Source organism: Platalea leucorodia, assembly GCF_965183815.1.
Source record: "Platalea leucorodia genome assembly, chromosome: 9".
In the NCBI taxonomy this organism is placed as follows: Eukaryota; Metazoa; Chordata; class Aves; order Pelecaniformes; family Threskiornithidae; genus Platalea; species Platalea leucorodia.
In genome coordinates, this window is record NC_138831.1 from 40,216,284 (window position 1) to 40,243,125 (window position 26,842).

Here is a 26,842-nt window from a genome sequence, read left to right on the forward strand (position 1 = left end):
ACTGCTTCTTTTTTGTTAGCCTTACAGATGCTATGGTTTAGAGCTATGCCAGAAGAAGAAATCTCCAAGAAAAAATATCAAAGATGATGTGAGGAAATTACTGCTTTTCTTCTACCTCCCCCAGTGTTACTAGAATTCATTTGAGACTGTGCTCACTATCAGGTGGGCACTTTCCACAGAAGAATAATCCCCATCCTGGAGAACTTGCAGTCTAACCCTAGACAGATGTGTAGGTGTTGTCCTGTGGAGGGCTCAGTATAAGCAATAGGGCTTCCAGGAAAGCCCAGTTGCCCGGTGACCCATCGCTCCCGCAGCCACCCTGGGGCGCCAGGGGTCCTGAGGAAGGGTGCAGCCAGGCGGTGTGCACCCAGCCCTCGCACAGCAGCTTCCACCCTCTCATCCTGCCTGGACTTTGCTGTTGCAGGAGAGTTAGGCAGCACTCCCTGCAGCTGCCGGAGGGCTCTCTGCTACAGGTGAGTAGTTTCTTCGCGTTTGGTTTATGTGTTCTAAGTTAAGGTATTCATTTAAGTAATTTCTTTATTAAAATTGCAGACCGTCTCTATAAGAAGGCTGTGGGGAAATATGCATGGGAGCATAAACAAGATATTTTAATATTTAAAGACAATCCTAAATATATATGCTTAAAAAAAACCCAAAAAACAAACCAACTTTCTTTTCTTGTGGACAGAAATGAGCATCAACCTCTTAGAAAAAAAAAATGTGAAAAAAGGCTGTACTGTGACTATACCAGGGCAGCTGGGAACAGGAAGTCAAGAAGTTCTTAGAAATTAGAAAAATGGGGAGTTTGGGTGTTTTAAAAGATCTGACTGTAAACCATGGGGTTTTTTTCTCTTTAGAGAAGTCTCTTGTATTGATGTATTAACAAAGACGTCTAATCTCAGTGTCATATTTTTAAAGATTCTGTGTCTTCTTCCAGTACATTTTCTGTCCAGTAAAATCCATGAAAGTGTAGGTGTTCAGCAGCTTTGAAGGAGCCTTTGCCTTTACATGGGAATGCACTGTCATCAGAGGCCATTTATTTATTATTAATTATTGATCTAGTAAGTGTTTTGGTTTTTTTTTAATTCAAATCTAATTGTTTTGCTATTTTTCTGTCTATAGAAAAGGACCACTAGATTAAGGTTTAGGGTTGCTGCTTACAGGTAACCTGATGAAGTTCAGATATCAAAGTATGGGTGGTCACTAGGTTACAGCTACTCTAGCGGTCGTGATTTTGGTTTTGGCCTGAAGTGAGTGACCTATGCTAAGTGGATCTAGGTGGGACTACAAGGCTGGTGCCAGCCAAATATGCAGCTGGGCTTAGATCGGAGTCTGGCAGGGGTCCAGATTTAGGATTGGAGTTAAAGTTTGTTTCAAAACTTACAGAAGCACATGTATTAGGGCTTTGTTTTCAGATGCGCTCAGAAGTGAGAAAAGGGAAGGCATTAGACTAAAATTGGGAGGGAGGGTTTATTTATGTGACAGTCCTTTTGTGTAGAATAATGTTGTGCCGATCTTCTGTGGAGCTAGTATTAGATGTGCCAAGTCTTATGCAAGCAACGGGAGAAAAAATGTGTTTGTTTCAGCAGCCTTTTAACTTTGGGCTTTCTTACTTTTATTATGTTTACAAATTTTAGTCTGGTGTAGCTGGTTCTACATAGCTGTGGAAAGTGTTACAGAAACCTTGCATACGTGTATGGAGCTACTCAATACTGAGAAGTTCCTTTGAAAGGGTAACTTGTATCCTGTCAAAGTTCATGATATCTTTTGGCTAAACCTGCTTCTTGGACTTATTTGGTGTATTCTTGTGAGAACAGCCACTGACTGGGAATGATAGTGTGGGTTTTTACAAGCAGGCAAAATGAGTCATTCTAATTTGGATCTTAAGTGCTGTGGCCTCGCCTCCAAGAACCTTTGTACCCGTCAGGGAACGTCTGTGAGAACAGAGGTAAATTGTCAGGCTTGACTTTATGATTATTTGCCTTCAGTCATGAGTTGAGAAAAGCAGCTGAAGCTTCTTTTCTACACATATAAGCTCAAAGTAACACAAAGCATAAGACAAGTGGCACAAGCAAGCGAAGAGAACTAGCCAGTTTGCCCCTGGCTGGCCGTGAGGACTGGCAATGCACTTGTGCTGAACGAATGACGACTGTGGAGCTGGGACAGAGACACTGTTCTTGTTCGGAAGCACGGGATGCGATAGCAGCGTGTGCGCCTGGATGCCCCAGGGGACTGACACACGTGCTGCTTTTCAAATTGACGCCCTGCAGAATGCCTCATTCCTGTCTGCTTCTGAATTACATGCAGATGGTGGAACGGCCTTGTGGTATCTTCCCATTTAATGCATTTCCCCCATTCTTTATAGCTTTCCACAACTGACTGTGTATCAGCTGAGCCATTTTACCTGTGCAGAACTCTGTGCCAAGAGTGGAAGGTTGAGCCTGAGAAGGAGATGGCCTGACGCGTGGCTTGGATCGACTGGTCGCTTGATGCGTATGAGTTGGCATAAGTAACTTTGTATGATACTCTCAGCCCTTATCTTCACTTGACTTTTTTTTGGCTTGACAAACATGACTTAGTGGATTAACAGCTGTTATTACTTCATGCTGTCTCCATGCCATAAATCGAGGGCCCTATAAAGTTTTAGGGGAAAACATTTCAAAGCTTGGCTCAGCAGTGGGCTGCAGTTAGCTGAACAGAAACAAGAGACGGGCGGCCCTGCTCTCTGCTTGTACTTCAGCTGGAAGGATTCCCTTTCTCTGTGCATCCAGGTGAGTTACACCCTGACTTCAGCTTGGGACTCCAATAGTTTATTTTTGTTTCCTAATATTTCATGTATTTTCTTAACACGGTGAGATTCCAGGCTTAAGTCTGATTTTTGAGATGGCAAGCTGGAAAAGCAATTGGGTTGAAGACGGAAGGACACGTAGGAAAAAACGTTTAACACAAACCCCCAGGCACAGCTGCTGTGATGCTGAAGTCTGTTCCGCTTTCTCCCGAGCGCTGGCAGCTACGGCAACGGGTTTGGACCTTCAAGTGAGACAGAGACTTTGAGTGATACCTGGCGAATTCAGCCGCCCGGCCGGCGCGGCCCTTGGCGGAGGCGCAGCGCCCAGCAGGGCCCGCGCCCACCGGCCGCTGCTGCGCACCCCGGGCCGGGCCCGCCTGCCCTCCCGGCCGGAGCCCGGCCTTTGCCCGCCGGCCCGGCGGCACCCGGCGCCGCCCAGCTCCGCCCCGCCGCTCCCGCTGACGGGACCCGGCCCGCTCCGCGCGCGGGGCGGCGGCGCGGTCCTTGCCCCCGCCCTTCTCCTCAGCGCTCCGCTGTCGGCGCAACAGGCAGGCAAGTGCGGGGCGCCGCAGCTCGGGGCGCCCGGCCCGCCCTGGCCCGAGGCGGGAGGACGGGGAGGCGGCCTGGCGAGCGGGGCCGAGGGGGTCAGCCCTGCCCGCGGGAGCGGGGGTCCCGCGTTCGCCCTGGCGAGGGGCCCCGAGGCGGGCGGGCCGCAGAGGGAGGCGGCCCTCGGCCCGGGGGCGGGCGGGCCGGGCCGGGCCCGGCGGGGCAGCCTGCGGGCCTCGGGCTGCGCGCCGGCAGCGGTGGGGCTCGGTGAGGGCGGCCGCGGCAGCAGCCCTGCTTCGGGGCCGCCCTGGGGCCGCCTGCGGGAGCGGGTGTCCCTGGCCCGGGGATGGGTGAGGAGAAGCGGGGTGCGGCGGGGGCCTGGCGCGCCCTCCGCGGCCCCCAGCGCCGTTGCCGCGCAGAACCGTTGCGGGCCCGGTAGCCGCGGGCGCCGCGCCGCGGCTCCCCGCGGGTGGGTGTGGAGCCGGAGCTACCGAAAGGCGGCACCTGCCAGGGCTCCGGTTGCTCCCGCGGTACCTCGGGACGCCCGGCTTGGCAGCGGCCGCAGCGCAGGAGCTGCGCGCCGGGGCCCGGCGGGCGGCAGCTCCCCCGTCGGGAGCCCGAGGTGTCGGGCCCCGGGCTGTGCCCGGGGGAACCGCTGCCTGCCGGGGCAGCTCTCCGCGCTGCTGGGCGGTTGTGCGGCGGCGGCATACTTAAACCGTTAATCTGTGGCCAGCTGCTTAGGGGATAGTTGCAACGATCTTTACTCTTGCTGGTGAGACTTTTCTACCGTGGTTTGTTCTGAGTGCCTGCAATAGGTGGTTCGTGAACTGGCTCAGTGAAGCAGTCAGTCTTGGGAGCTAAGCATACAAGAGAGACTCCAGAGAGGAAAAAACTGTAGTTGTCCTCAGTGCCTCTGCATGCAGCGCCGTGCTTCAGTTAAATGTTTGTTCTAGGCGCTGGTTGTGTCTCTCAAGGCTTATTTACTGGATATGAATCTATAGACCTGGCAAGAGAATGGCTTGTAACACTTGGTGTTCTGCGTATGTCCCTGGGGCCTGAGGTTGTACCCGTTCTATGATACCGCCTCTACGTAGGTAATACTGCAGAATTAATTGTGACAAAGTGCCTTCCGTGTCAGATCAGCTAGCGGACCCAATAAGTGCGTGCAAGAAGAGATTGAATTTGGTTGCTTGTAATTAACCACTTCTCTTGTGATTTGCCAGCATTGCATTTCTGACTTGTTGTCCATGTCTTTATTGCATAGAGGTTGATTTTGTTTACTTGTGGCCATTAATACATGGAGAGCTGTAGCCAAAGATAACTTCTGCACTTTGAGCTTGTTTATAGGCTGGATGGTAGGCAAAAGGTGTAATGAATGCAGTTAGGTGGATTTTAGCTGCTCTGGTTTGGGTTCTGCACAGAACTGGCTGAGGAACACTTATCCTGTTCTGTTGAATCTGGTATTTTCTTGCATAGAGACTGGAATTGGTTAAAATACACAAAAATATTAAATTGTAATTCACCCAATAAGCCTATTTTCAGCAAGGTTCTTCTTTAAAGAAAAGTTTAAAAAAAGTTGGTAACTATTTCCTCCGTGATGCTTGTAGAAGTGTCATTCATTTGTTTTTTAAGAACAGCTTAATGAAGATAGTTCCTTATGGTTTGTTTTCTCAATCACTTAAAGGGATATAAGCCACTAACTCTGGAAAAGTGTTTTCTATTTCCTTTTTTTTTTCTTTTAACTGAAAAGTCACTATTTTTATGCTTGTACTACCTTAAGCTGCTTAATGGCATTCAAACACTAAATAATACTGAGCTCTCCTGATCAGTCTTAACTGTGATTTTTTTTAAAGTGCTTTTTTTCAGTATTAATTAAACAGACTTATTCTAAAAGCATGAAAAAAAATAGCCTTACAGTAAAAGGGAAAAGAGATTTATGGATGGAGGTGTGACAGTCACTGGCTATCTTCAAGCTGTCTGTTTAAAACAAAAAAGTCTGTTTTTAAAAAAGGAAGAAGAAAACCCAAACCTTTGAAATGCTAGCTCTCCTGGTAGAAATGACATGCTTTGTGGACTTACTGTGAGTCACATTGCCCTGATTCTTACGTGGTGCTAGGTGAGTTGTGCTGCAGGAGCGTTACGCAAGCTGCCAACGCTGTAACAAACCATCGTGTCTTGAAAGCATTTGTAGAACAGACTTGCCTCTCCTGGTGGCAGAACTGATCTTAAACAGCAGAACTGCCTCGGGCTAAGCAGAGCCCCTGCTAAGGTGGGGAAGTGTATTGTAGGCTTTACCTTTCTAGGCAGCGCTCTAAGACTTGTGTACGGATCTTCATTAGGAATGTGATTTCTTGCTATATAAGGCGAATATCAACGGTCATGTTTTGTTGTGCATAGTTTAAAGGATGAGGGATAAGTGTGCTGTGTCTTAAAATGGTCTTGTAAAGGCTGAAAATTTCAGCTCAGTTCAGTAGGCTAACTATGAATTTTCCCCTTTGCCTTCAGTTTTAGTCTGTAATTCCCTTGTTCTTTTATCTCCGGTGTCTAAAGTAGAGGGCTGATGTGTTGTTGACTGACTCAATTGTACAGCTGCCATCTAACTTGGGAGTTTAATATGAAGGATTTTGCGGTTCTTTTTAAAACAGCTGTCTACGAATGACACTTCAGATTCTTTCTTTCTGTATACTCTGAAACAGCTTAACAGCAACGTAATACTGCATTCTCATCAATTAGACTGCTGTTAGTTAAGGTACGTCTTGTGTGTGCTTATAAGCATGCTTACTTCAAAATCTGTTTGGTCAGGGAGGATAATTAATCCTTAGTTAGCATTACAAACATGAGTGCCGTGTATTGTCAGCCAGCAGGCCACTGTGCCTTTTCTGTGTGTTCCATGAAACTTAAAGCACAATCTGTTGTTCGTGAGCTTCCGGAAACAGGATGTCCCTCTTAAAACTGTCTCGCAAACAGGAGTTGCAAAACTCACTCTTCCTCTCTCTCTGACTTCGAGAAAGCAGCATACACCTCCATCAGGTAACTTCTATTTCTAGGGCTAGAACGACTTCTTCCCCTTGCTTGAGCAGTCTGTCCACATCTTTAAATAACTGCCTGCACTAGATACATGATAAACAGCCTTCTAAAGTGAAACTAACTTATTCTAGAGTTGGGGTTTTTTATTTATTTTGAATGAGGAGAGGGACGGGAAGAATATATCCGCATCTTGGAAACTTTCTGTAAAACAAAATGATTATAATTGTTTTTACAGTGGAAATGTCTGAGATTTTCCCTCTGTGTCCCGAATTAATTGTACTGTAGGGGTTAATGATGGGACTTCATAAAGAATTCAGGGTACGTGGAGATGAGGGATGGTAAGATAGTACATGAAGGTGCAGAATGAATTGCTCAACTCCATCTAGCATAGTGGAGAATTTTCGAAGCTGACGTTGGAAGATTTTCTTTAAAATATTTGAGGTTTCTAGTTTAGTTTTCAAACTCCTGTCCGTAAGGACCATAAATGAGTTCTACCCTTTTCATAAGTGAAAAAGCTGGAATTCTTGCCTGATGACTCAAGGAATTAAACAAAGGGGAGCCGGTATAGAACGCAGGGGAGTCTTGTCAGAAGTTGCTTTTCAGGCTATAATGCTTACTCATTCTTTATTGACAATGTGACAATAAGGAACTTAATTAAAATGAGTTTATACCTGTTTTATCACTGAAAAGCTAAAAACTGATATTCAGCGTGTGCAAACAATGGATTTAGAACAGGAAAAGCTCTTGTTCACTCTAGCAGAGGGAGGGAACCCTGGGTTAACCTTGACTGCCTTCTCGGTAACACAGCTGCATATCCAGTGCTACAAGATATATCATGCTTTAGGGTTCTGGCTCTCGCCTGTCAGGTGACAGGGTGCAGCTGTAGCAAAGATAAGTATGGGTTTCTGACCTTTGTTTCCAGCCACTTTGGTGATGTGAAAGCTAAGAGGTGACCGTGGATAGGGAACTAAGTATTTTGGGTATATTCAAAGGTCCCAGATCTAGGAAGATGCAAACTATTGTTTCATTGAACTTTGTTTTCCTATCAAGCTTAGGGCTCACTACTTCTCCTGCAAGAATAGACTAGTACACATGCCCTTGCTCAAAACACCATAGAACCTGGCGTGCTTACCCTAATGGCTCGCACCCCCGAGAGGCAGCGAGAAGGGATATGTCCGATGTGTGCGTACGCTGGTACATCCTAACATTAAAATACAAATGTAATGATGTGTTTGGCTGACGTATTACAGTTAGTGGAATGCACTCAGTATGTTCACACAACTACCCTGTTCAATATTTCAGTGCTCTACAACACCTAGCACATTCTTGTTCCTTTTTGTGGCTCTCGTCTTTTCAGGATTATAATATTACAGCTGGAGTTACAGCATATGCATCACCTGTGCTGTAGGATCAGATATACTTTCCTGCCACGATAACCAGAAAATGTTCTTATGCTTTGTTAGAATTCATTTGCTCGTATAAAATTTCAATTTCCTGGCAGAGGACATGATTGACCTTTCCCCCCCCCTCCCCCAAATTGATTACAATCCATTTGCAAATTAGTGGTTTAGCTGCAACAAAGGCTTAGTGTTATAATTCTTGCCTTGAAGGCTCATCCAGGCATATAAATAAATAAAAATTCTACCTTCTGTAATTGTTACTGGTGCCTCTCCTTATCTTGTAGCTTCCCACTTACTGAAAGATGTCAGCAATTGGAGTGGTGTCCTCCTGTTCCTGCCTGCGTCCTGGTGTATGGCTGCTGAAACCAGGAATGCAGAAGATGAGCTCCTTCGGCTTACATACAGCAGCCAGGTGTGCTGCCAAGGATTATTATGAAGTACTTGTGTTGGGCGGAGGCACTGGTGGAATCACCATGAGTGCTCGGATGAAGAGGAAAGTCGGGGCAGGAAATGTGGCTGTTGTTGAGCCAAGTAAGGTAAGTCTTCCTCGGATGAAAAGCATCGAAAAGATAAGTGTTTTACATATATGACCAGATTGGTCCGATTCTCATCCTCCTTCAACCTCATACGTTTTTAACTGTGGAGAGGAAGCCAACTAACCATCTTGTAGAAGGCTTTGCGTGAAATTTTTTGCTCGATGATAGAGATGCACGCATCCCTCCAGCTTTGTCATGCAAAACTCGTGGTTATTTGTACAGCTTCTTTTGTTAAGAATAATACAATGTTAAGAGCACATTGTTTCCTATTTGGGGTGATGTGCCTTCATCTTAAAGTCCCTTTAAACACTTCTTAAATGTCCATTTGAACACTTCTTTCAGACTCATTACTATCAGCCACTGTGGACCCTGGTTGGCGGTGGTGCAAAGCAGCTGGCAACTTCTGCACGTCCAACAGGAAGCGTAATGCCTAAAGGTGTTGAGTGGATCAAATCTCGAGTTACAGCATTGGATCCAGATAAGAACTGCGTCTGGCTGGAGAATGATATCAAGGTAATAATGTTAAAAAAAAAAAAAAAAAGTTATTCTTAGTCTCTTATTCAATGTCATGAGTTGTCTCTCCACCTCCTGCAGATCCCCTTGGAACTGCCTGTTGAGCGAGACCTTCCTCCAGCATCTAGGAGGCCAGGAAATTCTACTTAGTCTTATGAGAAGTACTTGATCCTAAAATCTGTTCCTAATAAAAATTGTTGTAGATAACTAAGTTAGAATAACATCAACTTAAAATATCATTATCATAAGTCTTTTCTCTGTTTATAGTGAAGTGAACACAAAAGATAGAATATTTTACTCCAAACACTTGGCTGTGTGTATAGCAAAGGCTGTGTGTATAACTTGTAATGCAGTTAGCGTTTTAACTATAAATTATTCTTATAGTTTAACATTTACTTTGCTAATGCTCCCTATATCTCCTTCCCTTACGACTCTGTTGCTGTCAGATAACTTAAATTTGCTTTGCGGTAATGTTTTGGGTTTTGTCTAAAATACTTTTTTTTTTTTTTTTTTCCCCCCCCTTACACAACAGATATCTTACAAGTATCTGATAATTGCCCTTGGGATTAGTCTGCATTACGAAAAGGTATTTGTTTTACAGTAATCGTGTTTTTACTAGTTTTAATGGCATCACGCACCCTTATGATTCACTAAAGTAAATGGCTTTTCAGTACACCTTTTTTTTTTTACTGCAAGATATTGAATGCTAATATGAATTAAAGAGACAGAAGACAGCCTAATGACTTTACTCCTTCCACAGATCTCTATGTAATAACCCAAATTACCCTTGGGAGGGTCTTTTAAGACAGTTTTTTTGCATCTCTCTGGCAATATCGGCAGATAGGGCAGCAAGTTAAATCTAGAACTTCAAGGCAGTCTGTAATAATGAGATAATAAGGTATGTTGACTGTAGTCTGGAGCATCTCTAATGTAAACAGAAGTGAGGAAAACACAGCAATCAGTAAAATCTGTCCTGCAGAATAAATTTGACCCATCCTCACCTTTCTTAAAGGATGCACTTTAAAAGGAACCAGCTGAGTTACCACGCTTGTGTTTAAATAGGCCCCGGGCCCCTTCTCATCTATTAAGTTTCCTGTACACTTTATACAGTGGCACTCAGAGGAAAGTGTTAATACCGTTGTATGGCGCAAGAATGACCGTAGCGATATGTAGGAGGAGGAAAACACAAAGGCAAGATGTTTGAGCGATTTGGCTCCAGTGGTTTTAACTTGACCTGAATATGACGTAGTACCTGATAATGTATTTGGGAGCTATTCGAAGAGATACTCAAGGCATACATAAAGCAAGAGCTAGTCTTAGTTAACTATAGTCACACCAGATAAATTCTGGTGACTAGGTCAGTGGAATGAGGAATTGCATTGTGTTCAGTGACCCTCTCAGTCTTCATATGTCTGCGGTACAACCTGAGAAAACTAAATTCAGTATTCAGCAGTAGAAGCCGCGTAATACAGTTAATTGCTATTAGTCTGTAGTGAATGAAATTCGTAGCAACAGATTTATATGGCTTTAAAACGAAAGTGGCCAGTTTAAAAATAGGGGTGGTTTCTCTTATTTGTCTTCACCAACAGCATACTTCCTGGTGTAGACTGTAACGTCCCAAACACATTGCAGTGCATGTAACATGACTCATTTTTTTCTCAGAATTTCTGCAATCCGTTATTTTGAAATGGGGGCAACTCCCTTTCTCACAAGTAGATGCTCAGGCATAGTAGTAGCAGCAGGGAAATAATTATTGGAGACAGCTGAGTTAAAATAACCCTAGGAAATACAGATATCTGCAGCTGACTACAGAAAAGTTTCATTCGCCTTAAATTTTCATAATGCCCCCCTTTTTTTTTTAACGTGATTTTTACTTATGATGATATGGCAGTGACTTTATATATTCTTACTCTGAATTTCATGCAGTAGTCTACAAAAACTTGGGTCTGGGTCTGCACTGAACACTTACACCACAAATGTTGCAGACCAGAGTCATTTCAGTAAATGTTACATCTGCTAAATCATCTGCTAAATCATCTAATGGAAATATCTGTTTGATTGCTAGGCTTATTTTCAAAAATGCCAACTAGCAAGTATGTATGGGTTTTCTTTTTGCTGGAGGCTTCTTAAATAGCTATTTCTCAAGTCTGCATTTAATACTTGATGATGATGACAAAATTTTTGCCATCTGTACTTTAAACTTTAATTTCATTTTCTTAGATCAAAGGCTTGCCTGAGGGTTTTCAGCACCCTAAAATAGGTTCCAATTATTCAGTTCATACGGTAGAGAAAACATGGAAAGCTTTACAAGATTTCAAGGAAGGAAATGCTATCTTCACTTTTCCAAACACTCCAGTGAAGTGTGCAGGGGCTCCTCAGAAGATCATGTATTTATCAGAGGCCTACTGGAGGAAAGTAAGTATGTTGCTCTCTCTGCCAGTGCTTCTTCCCACAGTTGGAAGGAAGGCTTGTTCTAAGGGGTTCATATTATCTTTAAAACAAATAAAAACCACACGAGAGGAATGTGACTCAGGATTATTAAATTAAAGTGACTGAGTTGCTTTTTCTATTATTATGTATAATAAATGAAGCTAAATGAATCGTACGTATATCTTTAGCATATATTTAATACTGGAGAAACTTGTAGAATTCAGAATCCATAAGGAAAGAACCTCTTAACCTGCTTCTGGTGAGCTACAGATACAACTGTTCTCAGCCTGATTCATAACTTCACGTGGTGCACTAAAATAACGCTGGCTGGAATTAAGTAATTCTTGTTACTTTAAGTACTTAATACCTGTTGCCATTTGTCTTTCTGCTAGTCTAAGAAGTGGCTATGCTTGCTCCTTGTGGCACACTGTCTCGGCATCAGGAGGAGCCTTAGCCAGGCTGTTAAAGCAAGCTTAGTGGAAACAAAAGACAACTTCACATGGAAGCGTCAGGCTTCCTATGTGTTTAAGTTTCATGAGCTATCTACTGGGCGAGTATCTGAATAATGCATAGAACTGAAGGTTTCGGAAAGCTATATAATGCTAAGCTGTCACCAGTGCTTAACCTGCATACAGCAGTTCCTCAGTGAATTGCAGCCACTTCTTCTCACTAGCAATTTGTGTGGGGTGTCTTTCAGTACCTCACTCAGAAAGGGCAAAGATTATCTTGTCTAGCTTCTAACATGGTGTGAAATAGCTGTATCTCGAGAGTTCTAATGTTAATACTTCATTAATAATTGAACGGCATTAATAGTTCTATCAGCCCGTCAGTACTGCAGCATAGTGCTTTTGTCTCTGCTAGCTTGTCAGTTTCTTAATAAAAAGGCTAATTTAATCTCTCTGTGCAGACAGGAAAACGTTCCAAAGCAAATGTAATGTTCAACACTTCACTTGGTGTCATTTTTGGTGTTAAGAAGTATGCTGATGCATTGCTTGAAATAATAAAGGAGAGGAATATTGCCGTTAACTATAGGCGCAACCTTGTAGAAGTTCGCGCAGACAAGCAGGAAGCTGTGTTCGAGAACTTGGACAAACCTGGAGTGACTGAAGTTCATCAGGTCAGGAGCTTTCAGACCTATAGTTTGGTCCTATTTCCTTTCCTTGTATACTGTAACCTAACTGCCACGCTATAATAACACAACGTCTGCTTCATTGTATACTGCCGTTACCCCCTGAGAGTACTATCTCTAACTTTAGGAGAAGATTAAAAAGTTTGAAACTAAAGTGGAGAGAAGAGAAAAAATATTTCATAAACTACGCCTGGAGTCCTGTATGCCTTGTTAGTATAACTTGGGAATGTCTCAGATGTATACGGAGGAAGGCAAATTGCTGTTATGCCGTTCTCAGTGGAGCTGCCTGATCAGGTTCACATCAGTAAAAGGAGATGCACTTCAAATTTGAGAGCAAATTTTCATTTTATATACTTGTGTTTAAAAGCAAACAAACCGAGAAAACCCTTCTCCACCCTGCTCTTACTGCCTTGTATCAACACAGGTGTGATTTACTCTGAGAAACTAGCCATTGAGTGCCTCTTCTTTCTGTCTAGTATGAAATGCTTCATGTGACGCCCCCAATGGGGCCACCTGATGTCCTCATCAACAGTCCTGTCTCGGATGAAATTGGCTGGGTGGATGTAGATAAGGAAACTCTACAACATAAAAAGTACCCTAATGTATTTGGTATTGGAGACTGCACCAACCTTCCAACATCAAAAACTGCTGCAGCTGTAGGTAAAGCTGTGTGTGTGTGTTTGTGCGTGTAACGAAAAGCGTGGGAGTGACAGTAAGCTTTTTGTTTAGTTTGTTGCTCCTGAGGTCTTGACTTCAATTATTTCCAGCCTTCAAAAAGACTTAAGTCCCCTGGGCCAACTAATTAGCTACAGACCATGCTGATGCCATTAACCCACAGTTCTCTTGTTCCAAATGCCTCACAGATGAACTAATTCTGTTTTCTGTGTTCGCAGAATGGCATAAAATGAGTGTACTGCTCTTGCATTCTGTCATCATTCAGTAACAAAACTTTCTGCTCTATCTTAGCAGCTCATGCGTATGTGTCAGCAAACTGATAAGTCGCTATTGAAGAATCACGTGTTCTGTACTTGTAGCCACAGGGTCCAATACAAAACCACTTTAGGCATATGGTCTCACAACTAAAAAAAAATGCAAATGGGGGGCAGGGGGGGAAGAAAGGCTATACAGCATGTTATTGGTGTAATGTGAAGAATGGTGTAGTCGGCTATTCCAGTGAATGGGTCTAGAATACTTCCCTTACAGCACTCAAAATGAAAGAAAACTTCAGTGTGTCAGAATCTCAGTGTTTGGGAAGACTGAACAGGTATAACGTAGCACAGGAGAACGGGCATAGCTTAAAACCATACAGCTCAAGTTTCATAAAGCTTTAGCATGTTGGAAACAGTGAGGCCAAAGTATTAGTCCAAATATTTTTTTCTTTCTTATCTGGGACTGTAAGCTTCCCAAACTGATTTGACATAAAGTTCAATTACAGCTGAACTGTCCAACAAAGCGCCAGCTAGCAGTGTTTGCTGTAGTAATGACAATAATTGCTGCCTGAAACAAAGCCTTAATACACTTTTTTTTCTTCTTATGTAGCTGCCCAGTCTGGAGTGCTTGATAAAACTATTTCCCTGGTAATGAAGAACCAGTTGCCAAGTAAAAAGGTACCTACAGATCTCGTCTTAGGGAGAAGTAATCTTGAATGTTTTCTCCATTTTATGCAGGAAGTCTTGCAAGCAGCTAACCCATGTGAACCGGAAGGCAGGAAGGGCTTTGATCAGCGGCTGGGGTGCTAAATGGCTAAATACTGTATATCAAAACAGTCATTTAGTTGCACAATTCATATTCTTGATACTGGCGTTAAAAATACTATCTATTTAATTCCTTGACTTCCGAGTTGAAAGTTGAAAGGCTGGTTAGTCTGGGTTCTTCACCAATGCAGGTGACTTATTTGGAGTCAAACTGTTGATTACCATAATCCCTACTCCAAGAACACCCTTGCAAACTTTACACATCTGTACTATGTTAAACTTGCCTCCCCTGTACAGAACATCATCTTCTAAGGAGTTAAATTGAAGGGTTTGCACTATGGAAGATGTTCGGCCTGTAACTATGTTCAAATTTCTCTTTGAGACTTGGCTTTCATTTTACTTGTGGCTTCTGAATATTCCTTGGGGTACTAACCTGAATATCATCATCCATACTCCTGCAATCCTCTGGAAATTCTTAAAACTATATTCAAGATCCTGTTTATATACTGTCTGTTAAAGCTTGCACCAGCTCTCATCCCGATCTCCTGGTCGCCTATTCTGCTAGTTACAATAACAACTAGCAATTAATGACACAAAACCCTATTGTTCTAGGTTAGTTCTAATTTAAGCAATGTTGTTAAGCAAATCTACAATCTACATTTGAAATAAAATGGCTTAGTATTATAGTTATTAAACCAAAATTGGGTTAGCAGCCTTCCAAACTTGCTGGTATTAACACTATAAATGCAGAAACCTCCTAGTAACTTATTTTGCAATATGAATATTAACAATATGGCTTGTAATACCTCAGCATTTAGACTTTGCTCAGATTAATGAAAAGGGGTATTCTTCATTGCAGTATGATGGATATACTTCCTGCCCGCTAGTAACAGGCTACAACAAAGTGATTCTAGCAGAATTTGACTACAACGCTCAGCCTTTGGAGACCTTTCCCATTGACCAGAGTAAGGAGAGAGTAACCATGTACCATATGAAAGCAGATATGATGCCTCTTCTCTATTGGAATGCACTGCTTAAGTAAGTATTTCAATTCCAAGCATGCAGAGCTGCTGTGATCATTCAGAAAAAAGCCAGGTATAGATACCTGTTCTGGCTGCTTCCTTCTGTTCTAGACTAAGGAACTAAGTGCATCCTTAGTCATGACGAAGACCTCAACTTTCTGAGGATTCTGGGCACTTTGCTAGTAACAGGGGTTTATTCAAGCAAAACAGGGTTGAATTGCACAGAAGGGCACCCCTTGCCCAAAGACGATTCTTTAAACCAAACCTCTCACGCTCATTCTTAGCAAGTATGGTATGTTATGGGAGTAAAGCAAAACCACTCCCCCCAAACCCTACTTCGATAGCACATACAGAGAACTTGATGAACCAACTTTCTCCATTTCTAGGGGATACTGGGGAGGACCAGCTCCTGTCAGGAAACTCATGCATCTGGGCTTGAAGTAACTGCTTGCGCTCAGTGTTGGTCAAACCCTTTTGAAGAAAAAGGACTGGTCTCACAATGGATCAACACCTATCTTCCCTCTTGGACAATCACCTAGCAGATGGATTTTTTTTTTTTTTTTCAATCAAGCTTTTCAATTTTTTTTTTTTCAATCAAGTCCTAAATTCACTTTTCCCCTTACTAGGGATTAAGCCTTCACATACTCTTTCACTGCTCTTCTATGTAAACCAAGGCCTTAAAACTACAGGAGTTTGAACCTATGTGTGAACTTGCCTTAACCTACAGAACACTACTGAAATCTTCTAGAGCAATCAATAATTTTAAAGCTGTTGTATATGTAATTTTTTTCCCTGACTCTAAACTGAATTTTCTGCATCTGAGATCAATACATGGACTGGATTTAAGAGAATAACTCAATGCTAGTAAAATGGCCTGAAAACCTCCTTGTCCTCTCATTTTTGAAGAGCAAAATCAATCCTAATTTCTTCATCATGAAGCATACTTCCTGCCTAATTAGGTGGATTATAGAAATTCATGCAGATTACTGAAAGAACTCAAAGCAGTGTATGTAATATGTACATATACACACACACACACACACTCTGCTAGGATAGCTGGTGCCACTTCACATCAGCTCCACTATAATGTTTTACTCTCACAGGTTAAGAACGTAGTGAAAAGAATTCCAACTAGACTGGAGAGTGGGAGAAGACTGAGCTCATTTGAGGCTACATACTAGGCTGAAGCACAAATTAAGATGACAGACAAGGGAAGGGGGAAGTGCTTTTTAATTATGACCATATATAACTCAGTTTCAAGGGAAGATTGAACAAAGTCAAATTTAAGAGTTGAGAGTCTTCACAGAAGCTGGAACTTTAGTGGCAGTCAGGTAGACAGCGCAGAGCAAACAGGAATCATCTTCACCCACAAGAATCATCATCAGCAGCTTATTTCTAAACGGAAAGATACACATGAACACATTTCAAGTTGCAGCTTCATGCTTTTTCAACATAGCCTCTAAAAGGGTTGCCTTTGAGTTGCAATTAGAAGCATGAACATGTACCTGCATGTTAAGTAATTCTTCAATCTTATTCTGGATCTGTCCATACACGTCGTTAAACAGTTCCTCCTTTGATTTTGTTCCATTCAAGTGCACTTAAAGTAAGAAAGTAAAATGAGAGAGCTGTAATTGAATGTTTCTGTAAGTCTGCCAGATCCTAATTTAAAAAGCATGCACCTGACTGGTATCAGAGAAATATACTCCATCCACCTGCTTCGACTCCTCTCATGCATTTAAGCAGTGTGTATATCGCAGGTTTGAAAAGCGCTCTCAGAAAGCAATCTTTCAAAAGTGCTTTTGTCATTGAAGACTCACCCACATCAACTCCAAGATCTTCCATTATCTTCCTGTGCTTTACGTACATAGGCCAAACGTGGCCATCAAACAATCCAGGTGGATCTGGTACAGTGTAATTCCTTGAACTATAAATTAAGACATTGTTATTCAAGTGCAGTCTAATTACAGTTTAGGGAAATGACAGATCATTCATTCAGTTTCTCTACACACTAGCCTGACGCTGTTGCCTCCAATGTAGTTTCTGAGCTTATCAAAAGTCAGTATTTAGCATAAGCTGCAAGCATAAAGATACCCCCCCAAAAGTTGTTGTTTGATGTGTGGGTCCAAAGTGTTCAAGATGCAAAAAGGATTCCTAAAATGGACTCATCTTAATATTGATTAAGCCTTCTCTTAAAGCTTTAGCAGAACTTTGGGTAAAATAGCTGTCTGCTGATTCCTCTGAAACGTAATTTCAAGTTTAACATGTTTCATTTGCATTAAGAACCATGTATGTGTGCAACAATACAGCCAAATATAAAACCCCGGGGTAGTTCAAGACCTGGGACCCATATCATTGGAAAACCAGAAAGAGAGAAAGCCTATTGAAAGATCTGTGCTGAAATTGAGCATTTGTCTCTCACAGTGGTTTGGTAGAAAGCTTTTGGGTTGGTTTGGTGAAGGAAGCCACAGTCTTCTAACACAGCAGCTACACTAGTGTTTATCCTTTCTTATTTAGAAGCTTTAGAGAAATAAAGTCTTGAACCGAGTAAGATGTTATTGGGCTAGCAAGGGAACTCAGAAACACAAACTTACCTCCTTCTCCTTTTACACTCTTCATATGGAATGGAAAGAAAGTACCGATGGTGGAATACGTCAATCAGTGGCCTGAAAGAGATACGTTTGGTTACAGCTAGACTGTTTGATTAGTAGCAAGAAATAGAAAGGTAAAACTACATCCATTTCCTGTATCTAGAGCCGTCTTCAGATTTGTGACACCTAAACTCACCAGTAGTCAATACCAGCTGCTAACTCTTGGTTTAGAACAGGTCTTTATTCCCTTGGAGGCTCGCCTATCACGTAAAATCATGTAAAAGTCAAAATATATAAAGTCACATTTGATTACCTGTAGGTGTAAAGTAGGAAGCCTTCAACAATAAGAATGTGGACTCTTTCATCTCCTCCCTCCTTATCTTCCAAGATCTGGGCATCCAGTGTGTTGTTGATCCCATGAGAACGTTCAAACTTGACTGGGTTTTTTATCCAAGCGTTGATGGTACTCATCATAGCTTCCATATCTAATGCACTAATCACTAAGACAAAACAGACAACTATCATTAAGCGGTAATTACGTATCATCTAGTACAAAAATAGTGCACATAAAGGATCAAAATACTCGAGGTTTTTGAGGTACTCTTTGATAACACTATAGCAAAGCCTTACCATCGTACTGTTTAAACCCATCTTCAACTTCTATTTCATCTTGGGGCTGAAACAGGGATAAGAAAAAAAACTGCTCGGTCAGCACAGCTAGTGGGAACCTCGATACCCATTTCAAAGCAAGATGCGAGATCCGAACCCTGAAGCTACAAAGAGGAATCTTAACCCTCCACCAGGTTTCTTTACATGCAGATAAAAAGCAGTAGTAACGAGGCCAAGATAAAGCAGCCTGCTCCTCTATCTTCCCACCAACACGAGCACCCGGTACAGCACTCCAAGAAACTGGAAAGCCACCGGGACGCGTTACAGCGCAGGCTTATCCCCCCGCCGCCCAGCCCACCCAGCGAAGCGCCGCAGAGGAGCCGCAGAGGAGGGCAGGGGGAGCCTGCGGGGCCGGGCAGGGCGGCGCGGAGGGCGGGCAGGGCGCCAGGAAGAGCGGGCGGAAGCACGCGGGGGTCACCCCTCGCCCTCCCGGGGCCTGCAGCGGGCGGCCGGGCGGGCTCCCGCCTCACCTTGAAGAAGTCATCCTGGTGCACCACGCTGCAGTTGGGCAGGGCCTGCCTCAGCCGGCGGGTGAGGGTGGTCTTCCCTCCGTTGGTGACCCTGCGGCAGAGCGCCCAGCCCTCAGCCAGCGCCGCGGGCCACGTGCGCGCGCCCGGCCCCCGCCCCCCCACCCCCTCCTCCGCGCTCGCGCCACTGCGGCGGCGGCACGAGGAGGCCGGTGGGGGAGGGAAGCGCCTCGGCCGGGCCCAGCGCCCCGGCGGCGGCGGCGGCGGCGGCGGCGGCGCCCCCCCCCCCCCCCCCCGCCCGCCCGCCCCCGGCCCTCCCCGCGGCTCTCACCCGCCGATGCCGATGATGATGTTCATGGCGCGTCCGGCAGCCGCCCGGCCCGACTCCTACAGCCTGTTCCTGAGGGGCTGGGAAGGGGGGGGAAGGGGGGGGTCGGGGACCCGGTGTCTCCGGTACCGGCCGCCTACGTGCCTGAGCCGGGACCCGGGGGAGGGGGGAAGAAAGGGGCTGGAGAAAGAGGAGAAGGTAGAGAGGGGAGAAACCCAACGTCAACTGCCGGGCAACGCCATGGTCGGAGGAGGAGGGAGCAGCAGCAGAGCTGGTCCGCGCCGCACCCGAGCGCTCCGCAAAGGGAGGCCGGCACCCGCTGCATGGGGCTTCCCCTCACGCTCCTGCGCGCCCATTGGGCGGCCGCCGCCACCGCCGCAGCCAATGGAGAGCCCGTGGCGCGGACGCCTCGCAGCTATTGGGTGGGAGGCGCTCACTCACGCCCGATAGGGTTACAGCGCGGCCGCCCGGCGGCGCTCATTGGTCGCCGCGCTGGGGGCGGGCAGCTGCGCCAATGGCAGGGGCATCGCGCGCCTGAGGCGCTCCGGTGGCGGCGGCGCTGTGCGGGTGCGCCGCGGCGGGGCCGCGCGCTCTCCTCAGGCCCTGCGGGACCGGGCGCTGCGGGAGGCTCCGGGCGCCGCGCCCCGGGCCCCGCCGGCAGTGACGGCACCGGCGGCCGGCTCGGTGCCGCTCGGCTCCTTCGCGGTGGTAGCGAGGGGGTGCGCCCTGAGGAGGGCGAGGCCGAGGCCGAGGCCGAGCCCCGCGCCTTGAGGAGGGCGGGGCAGGCGTCGGTTCCGCTGCCGCTTCCTGAGGCTGCGCTGCGCTCCGCGCCTCCGCCCGGGCGCGGTGACAGCGGCTCCGGCGGCAGGAACGGCGTGGGGCGGGGGGCGGCCCCTTAGCGGGTTGGCAGTGAGGCGGAGGCCGTTGTTCGCCTTGCGGAGCCGTTAATGCACCCATCCCAAAGGCTCGGGGGCTCTTCGCGCCCCGCTCCAGAGAGCGGCCTGTGGAGCGCAGAGAGCTGCGCTCGCACCCAGCGCCTCGCCCCGCTGCCGGGGGCGGCCCGGCCAGCGCCGCCGTCGTGCTGCGGCCTGCAGCTGCCCCGAGGGCCGCGGCAGAGCGGGGAAAGGCGCCGGGTCGGGCTGTGCGGGCATCGCCTCCCCTGCGGCGGGGCTCGGTAAGGCAGGGCTGCTCCGAGTGGGAAAAGCTGGGAGCGAATCCTGCGAGCGATGTGCTGTGCTCTGTGGCAGGGTGACCCCTGCAGTTTTCCAGAGTAAAATGCGCCAGCGGTTGTGCAAGCATCTTCTGCCTTCAAGGTCAAAATCCATCCTTAGGCCATGAAATGAGGGAGTTTTAATGGGAACGCAGAAATTTGACTGGGCAACTTAGTATGGAGACTTTATCCCCTGTAATCCCCAGGTCTTAACAGAAGGGCAGTTCCCTGCTGCTGTAACTGGAGGAGCAGGCGTTTCCCGGGCACTTGCGGTTGTCCCTCGGCTGCGGGCTGCCAGTGCTCCTGCAAACCACAGAAAACTGCAGGACTGGGAACTCTGCTGTGCCTGAGGGACTTACACCTCTTCTTGTTAAGACTTTTTCCCTTCTATGAAGAAATAAAACTTAGGGTCACAGCCTTTTTTTTTTTTTTTTTAATCTAATCTGAGTGTGCTCTTAGTAATGTTAAATTCCATAATTTGCAAGCTAGTAACTCAGTTCAACATGTTTACAATACCAGCGGTTGGTGTGTTGCCCACCATTCAGCTTATCTTTTTGTGAGTTTCACTAATTTTCTTCTGGTAAGACTCCAGGCAAACCTCAGTTGATTTCTCTCACAGTTATTTTTAACTTCCAAACAGAACACATCATTTGGTCTCTTGGCTTTTCTTTTTCGAGGGGGAATGGACAGTTAGTTAAAAATGCATTTTTTTTCATTTTGTGACTAAGCTCATTTCCACTTTGAAATAGAGGAGCTGCCTTGGTGGTTTTCTGGTTGGTTGATTGGGTTTTTTTAATGTGTGTGTCTACTTAGCTTTTAAAAGGAGAAGCTTCAAATCTCTTCAGAGACTACACCCAAATTCCTTAGATTAACAATACCAACACACCTAGATTAATGGAGGTCTTGGGTAAAACCCTGTTCTCAGCTTTCTATGAAGCTTCAGGATGGCAGAAGGTCAATATATAATCAGTATATAATAGCATTGTTATGTAGTTTGAGGACTACATCTCCAACTAAATTTGTAATCTGTACATATGTTAGTAAAATCAGGATGCTATTTCATAGAATCATAGAATGCTCTGGGATGGAAGGGACCTTTAAAGGCCATCCAGTCCATCGCCCCTGCAATGGGCAGGGACATCTTCAACCAGATCAGGTTGCTCAGAGCCCCATCCAGCCTGGCCTTGAATGTTTCCAAGGATGGGGCATCTACCACCTCTTTGCGCAACCTGTTCCAGTGTTTCACCACCCTCATCGTGAAAAATTTTTTCCTTGTGTTCAGTCTAAATCTACCCTCCTGTAGTGTAAAACCATTACCCCTTGTCCTATCGCAGTAGGCCTTGCTGAAAAGACTATCCTCATCTTTCTTGTAGGCCCCCTTTAAGTATTGAAAGGCTGCAATAAGGTCTCCCCGCAGCCTTCTCTTCTCCAGGCTGAACAACCCCGGCTCTTTCAGCCTTTCCTCATAGCAGAGGTGTTCCAGCCCTCTGATCATTTTTGTGGCCTCCTCTGGACCTGCTCCAACAGCTCCATGTCCTTCCTGTGCTGAGGGCCCCAGAGCTGGGTGCAGGGCTCCAGGTGGGGTCTCACCAGAGCAGAGTAGAGGGCAGAATCACCTCCCTCAACCTGCTGGCCACGTGTCTCTTGATGCAGCCCAGGATACGGTTGGCTTTCTGGGCTGCGAGCGCGCATTGCCAGCTCATGTCCAGCTTTTCGTCTATCAGTACCCCCAAGCCCTTCTCTGCAGGGCTGCTGTCAATCCCTTCACCCCCCAACCTGTACTGATACTGAGGATTGCCCTGCCCCAGGTGCAGGACCTTGCGCTTGGCCTTGTTGAACCTCCTGAGGTTCACACAGGCCCACCTCTCCAGCTTGTCCAGGTCCCTCTGAATGCCATCCCATCCCTCAGGCGTGTCGACTGCACCACTCAGTTTGGTGTCATCTGCAAACTTGCTGAGGGTGCACTCAATCCCGCTGTCTATGTCATTGATGAAGATACTGAAGAGCACTTCCAAGCAGTTAAGCTCACTCTGCATCAGGATTTCAGCTGTTTGGCTCCAAGGTTCTTCCAAAGTCTTGGTAATTTATTGGTTTTTACTCTCCACCTTACACCAAGCAAAATGCACTCTTCAAGTTTTGTGTTCAAAACTACTTTTTGATCTAGAAATGCAAGTTCCGCTGTTCTTTGCCATTCCAATATGTAAATGTACAACTATTTAAGGATTTTAACATGATGTAAATATCAAACAAGCAAAGTAAGGATAGCGAACAAATTAGAAGCACAGCAGTTTTTAGAAAGGCAGCTAGGCTGAAATATGCTTCTCTCACATCGATCCAGTACTGGCAGAGCTGGAATGAAAATGGCAACAACTGGACTAAGTTACCACAATTTAACAACAATTTTGGGGCAGGGTGATGGTAGCCTGCATCTGATGTGTGATAATATATGCTAACGTTACACTCATTGTCTTTCACTATCAGCTCAGAGTCAAGGATTTGTCGTGATCAGACCTTCAGTCTAAAGGCCAATTGGGAAGAATAGGTATGTTTAGTGGATGTTATTTATCAAGATGACCGTGCATCTCTCTTGTCTATGGAAAGGGAGGATTCTTTTGCTTTGATTCAGGCAAACATTTTCCACTTCATATAGAATTGATATTTGGTAAGTAAAATACAGAATATTTTGAATACGTTTTAATACACCGCAATGATAGAACAAATTGAGTGTTACGCTCAGTAAAGTATATCTAAACATTCATAAAGCTCTCAGGCGCTTTAAGGCTACGGACTCCAGAATGGCTGTGCATCCTGCCCATCGCATTCAACATCTGGGTCTGCGCGTGCTAGCCATTTCCCTGGCCCTTTGTCTCTGTCTCCTCAATGATACTGCTGCTATGGTGAAAAATAGAGAGAAAGAACAACAGGATATTGTCCAGTTCTGGTCCGTGTGCCAACAGTGACAAAATGTTGTTTTCTCCTCGGTTTGGGGATTCTTGTTGGCTTTTATTAGTCCTGGGCGAGCCTGAAGGCATGAAGATGTTTTTTAAATTCTTCCACCTAGTGTGGAAACCTTGAGTCCCTGGGCGGAAGGTGGTGTCCCGTGCCCTGGCGCAGACATTCCCGTCCTGGAGGATGATACTCTGACTCATGCAGAGGAAAAGAAGAGTTCTGTTGTAAAACACAACAGGAAGGCGTCCAGCGCTGCTGTGTGCCAGGAGGACACCTGCAGAGCTGCCGCAGGGGTGGAAGTGAGCCACAGGCTGTATGGATAGTGCTGAGAAAACTGCATGGCCGCACAAACCTGACGCCAAACTAGGGCGCTATTTTTGGTTTCCGTTCTGCTTTTCTGACACCTGTAGGTAAGCGTGAAGTCCACAACAGGCTTCTGCAACACCTTACAGAGCAAAGGAACCGTCGCACGGTATGGGATCACAGTGAAGCATTCTTGCTTAGCAATCAGGATTAATTATAACGCAGGAATAGGAACTGTAAACGCCCTGGAGTTGCCAAGAGAGGAGCTGGCTGCATGCCAGCGCTTGAATGAGGACGTACCATCCCGTCAGGACTCCCCGGGAGCAGCAGGTAACACCCAGGTACGCACGGAGCCCCACGGAGGTAGATGGCCAAATGCTGGGGGGGACAGCAGGAGGAGAGGGGGCGTTCAACCGTTATTTTGGGCTGGGGATGTTTCTCTGTCTAATTTGGTGCTTGTCTCAGTCAGTCTGCTTTCAGAATAGGTTATTACTGTACAGTGACACACTTTATGATTTTTAAGAAAATCTTAGCTTTGATACAGTCTCCTTAACATTAAATAAACCCAAAAAATCTGCAATTAATGTGAAGTGTAGGCAAAAGCTTTGGCTTCTGTGTGTTTTTCTGGTTTTGTGGGCCACTTGTTTGCTGCACCCAAACAAGGCATCAGTGGTGATAAAGACCATTGTGAGAGGATGAAGTGAGATGAAAAATGATAATTGAGCCAGATAATGAGTTGTATTAAAACCACCCAGGAAAAAATGGGATAGTGTATGACACATTCTGCAATAATGTATCATATAGGCCACCTAAAGCTGAGGCAAACATAACAAACGCTTCATAAGATAAATGGCAGAACTTTAAAAGATCTGTTTGAAGGGTGAGGAGTGGTGAAGTGTAAGAAAACCACATAGGTGAAAGAAATAGATGCGCTAATTACGTAATTGTGGGTCTACATAAGAAATGCCTGAGAAGGGAGAAACTTATGCTGTTTGGTTGTGAAGATTTCTGTTGGGGTTCAGAAAGGCTGAACTGATGAAGCTGTAACTTCTGTTAAGCTGTAAGCTTTAAAAAGATCCTTTTTAATAAATTAACATCTTATAATATTGTTCTAATGATCTGGGGTTTGGAAAAGTTGATATGAAAGGCTACTCTATAGCCTTGGGTTTCATTTGAAGGAAGATAATAAAAAAAAAAAAAAAGTTAGTAACCACTAAAAAGTTGTTTTTTGTCATAGCTTCAGGGCACTTAAAGTCAGTGAGTTTCCTGTTTGTCTCCAGTTCAGGAGTGCTGCTGTGTTAATAGTTTTATACATTCTGGGAAGCTCTAGGCTCTGTCTGACGAATGGTTTCTGTTGCTGATATACAAAGCTCTTTTTTTTTTTCTCTTTTAAGGGCTTTTTGGAGTTGTAGAATACTCTTTACTTTGAGCTTTTCTATGTCTAAGAAGAGTAACTATATCAGATGTAAGAAGGAAACTTTCTTTTGCACCTGTTTGTAAATGTTAAACATTCAAACTGTTGTGCTTCAAAGGTATTTTCTTTCAAAACACTGAATAGTTCATAAGCATTGGCTAGCTCTTCTTACAGTCAGATCACAGACTGTTGAACAAGACCTGACTTAATTCTAGCATTGCTTTTATTGCGCTTCTGTAAATAAACCAGAACTTACACTACCGTCTGTCTGGGAGTAAATGTGCAGAGTTCTCAAGCCTGATTTCTGACATGAACATACTGATTTTAAATTGATGCTACTTTTCTGTCCAGGTATGTTTAAGAATTTTGCAGTCTTGTTGTAGTCTTCTGAAAAGTCTGTTGCTCAATAACTGTTACAAGACTTTGATATATTTTAGTATGAACTTAAATAATAATCTCTTTGCAGGTATACTCATCAGATGCTTTCTGTGATCTTTATTAGTGAATCTGCACAAGCAATTCCTTCCTAAACGCACTTTAGGAACTGCATCTTGGTCCTCGAGCTGCTTTAACTCCCAGAGAAATAATTACACTTAACAAGACCTTATTACCTACTGAAAAATATAATGACTGAATTCCTGGTTTGTTTTAATTGGTGCAATGGTGAACAGCCCCAGCCGGTAGGTAGATGCATGACTGCCATCCTTTATCAGATTTGAAATTTTGTCTTTCGGTTATGTGGAAAACACTTTTCATTGTCATGTTGTTCTGACTAGTTTGGGCTAAGTAATGCAAAAGCTAAAACCAGACCTGTTAAATTATGTTTAAACTACGTGTGTTTCACCAGAAACTTTGGCCATATGACTGTTTGCAGTTCTCAGGCCCTGACTTTCTAACATTAAAGGAAGTTTTTTTTTCTAAAATTCAATTAGCAGTAATACAGTAATAAAAGTGACTTTGACCCTCTCTTACTGCAGTCTGAAACCATGTTACCATGAGGAGTCATTAGGGGTCAGTACTGACTGTCTGTTTTTTAACTCAGCTGCTTATTTCTGTCTGAAAGCTGCTCATGTTTTCTGAATAGAGACCTAAGAAATCTTCTTTCTTATAGAAGAGGCGTCGGAGACTGGACCGGAATATGATAGGAGAACCAATGAATTTTGTACACACTGCACATGTTGGGGCAAGAGAGATGAGTAGTGACTATTCATCGGTAAGTGTGCACCTCTTGGATAAGCAGAAATCTCCACTCAGTAACCTGTAGAGCAGGTAGCTAATAAAATACTAGATAATTGTAAGAGAGAGAAAAATCTGACTTTTTTTTTTTTTTTTCATGAATAGGATAGCATCAGAACAGAACTGTCCTTTGGTTTGTAAACATAAGATACTGTGGAAGATACATTCAGCAAGAAGTGCTCGTTTCCCCAGTATCTTTACATATGATGAGACCCTTTGGATAAAGACTCTGTGGATGTACTTGATACTAGGTCCAGATAACACATCACCCTGAAGTCAAAGCTGTGCCAGGGTGAGGGATGTAAGAATAAGTGGATTTTGGATAGCAAGACCTATCTTATGCACTGATTTAAAATAGTGTTTAACAATCCTGGGTTTAGTTGTTATTTCTCCCTGCTACCGTTGGGACCCAGCACTGCAAACATATGGCTGCCCTGCCTCTTCAAATTGATGCTTTTAATAATTGCTCTCAAAACCAGACTTTATAAGATGCATGTTCTAATAAACTTTTTTTCTAGGCTGTATCAATTCAGGACCACATGAAGTCTAAAGGTGGCTACACAAATGGCGCTTCTGCAACTGTTGAGATATAA

The 26,842-nt window shown here is 44.8% G+C and overlaps 3 protein-coding genes across 10 annotated transcripts; 2 read left to right on the plus strand and 1 right to left on the minus strand.

The window, feature by feature from the left end:
• The first annotated feature begins 387 nt into the window (after positions 1–387).
• Positions 388–15,954, plus strand: SQOR (sulfide quinone oxidoreductase). 8 transcript variants are annotated; one of them, XM_082322653.1, is made up of 12 exons: positions 2,710–2,771; positions 5,980–6,083; positions 6,302–6,364; positions 8,046–8,297; positions 8,640–8,810; positions 9,343–9,396; positions 11,031–11,225; positions 12,148–12,357; positions 12,846–13,029; positions 13,909–13,976; positions 14,923–15,101; positions 15,472–15,954. In XM_082322653.1, the coding sequence occupies exons 4-12, from the start codon at positions 8,064–8,066 to the stop codon at positions 15,527–15,529; spliced, it is 1,353 nt and encodes a 450-aa protein (XP_082178779.1). In that variant the 5' UTR covers positions 2,710–2,771; positions 5,980–6,083; positions 6,302–6,364; positions 8,046–8,063; the 3' UTR covers positions 15,530–15,954. The 8 variants fall into 8 exon arrangements, with proteins under 8 accessions (XP_082178781.1, XP_082178778.1, XP_082178785.1 ...); XM_082322657.1 differs by lacking the exon at positions 2,710–2,771 and adding an exon at positions 3,870–4,106; XM_082322654.1 differs by lacking the exon at positions 6,302–6,364.
• Positions 15,955–16,304: 350 nt separating this feature from the next.
• On the minus strand, positions 16,305–19,444 carry LOC309594739 (nicotinamide riboside kinase 2-like). Its single transcript, XM_082321034.1, has 8 exons — positions 19,141–19,444; positions 18,813–18,903; positions 18,304–18,349; positions 17,987–18,173; positions 17,677–17,748; positions 16,903–17,009; positions 16,591–16,682; positions 16,305–16,480 (listed from the first exon to the last, which is right to left on the minus strand). The coding sequence occupies exons 1-8, from the start codon at positions 19,164–19,166 to the stop codon at positions 16,475–16,477; spliced, it is 627 nt and encodes a 208-aa protein (XP_082177160.1). The 5' UTR covers positions 19,167–19,444; the 3' UTR covers positions 16,305–16,474.
• A 6,195-nt stretch (positions 19,445–25,639) lies between these two features.
• LOC309595397 (CDC42 small effector protein 2-B-like) lies at positions 25,640–26,842 on the plus strand (the record flags this gene model as incomplete). Its single annotated transcript, XM_082322283.1, has 3 exons — positions 25,640–25,693; positions 26,125–26,226; positions 26,768–26,842. 3 exons carry the CDS (start codon positions 25,640–25,642, stop codon positions 26,840–26,842), a joined length of 231 nt encoding a protein of 76 aa, XP_082178409.1.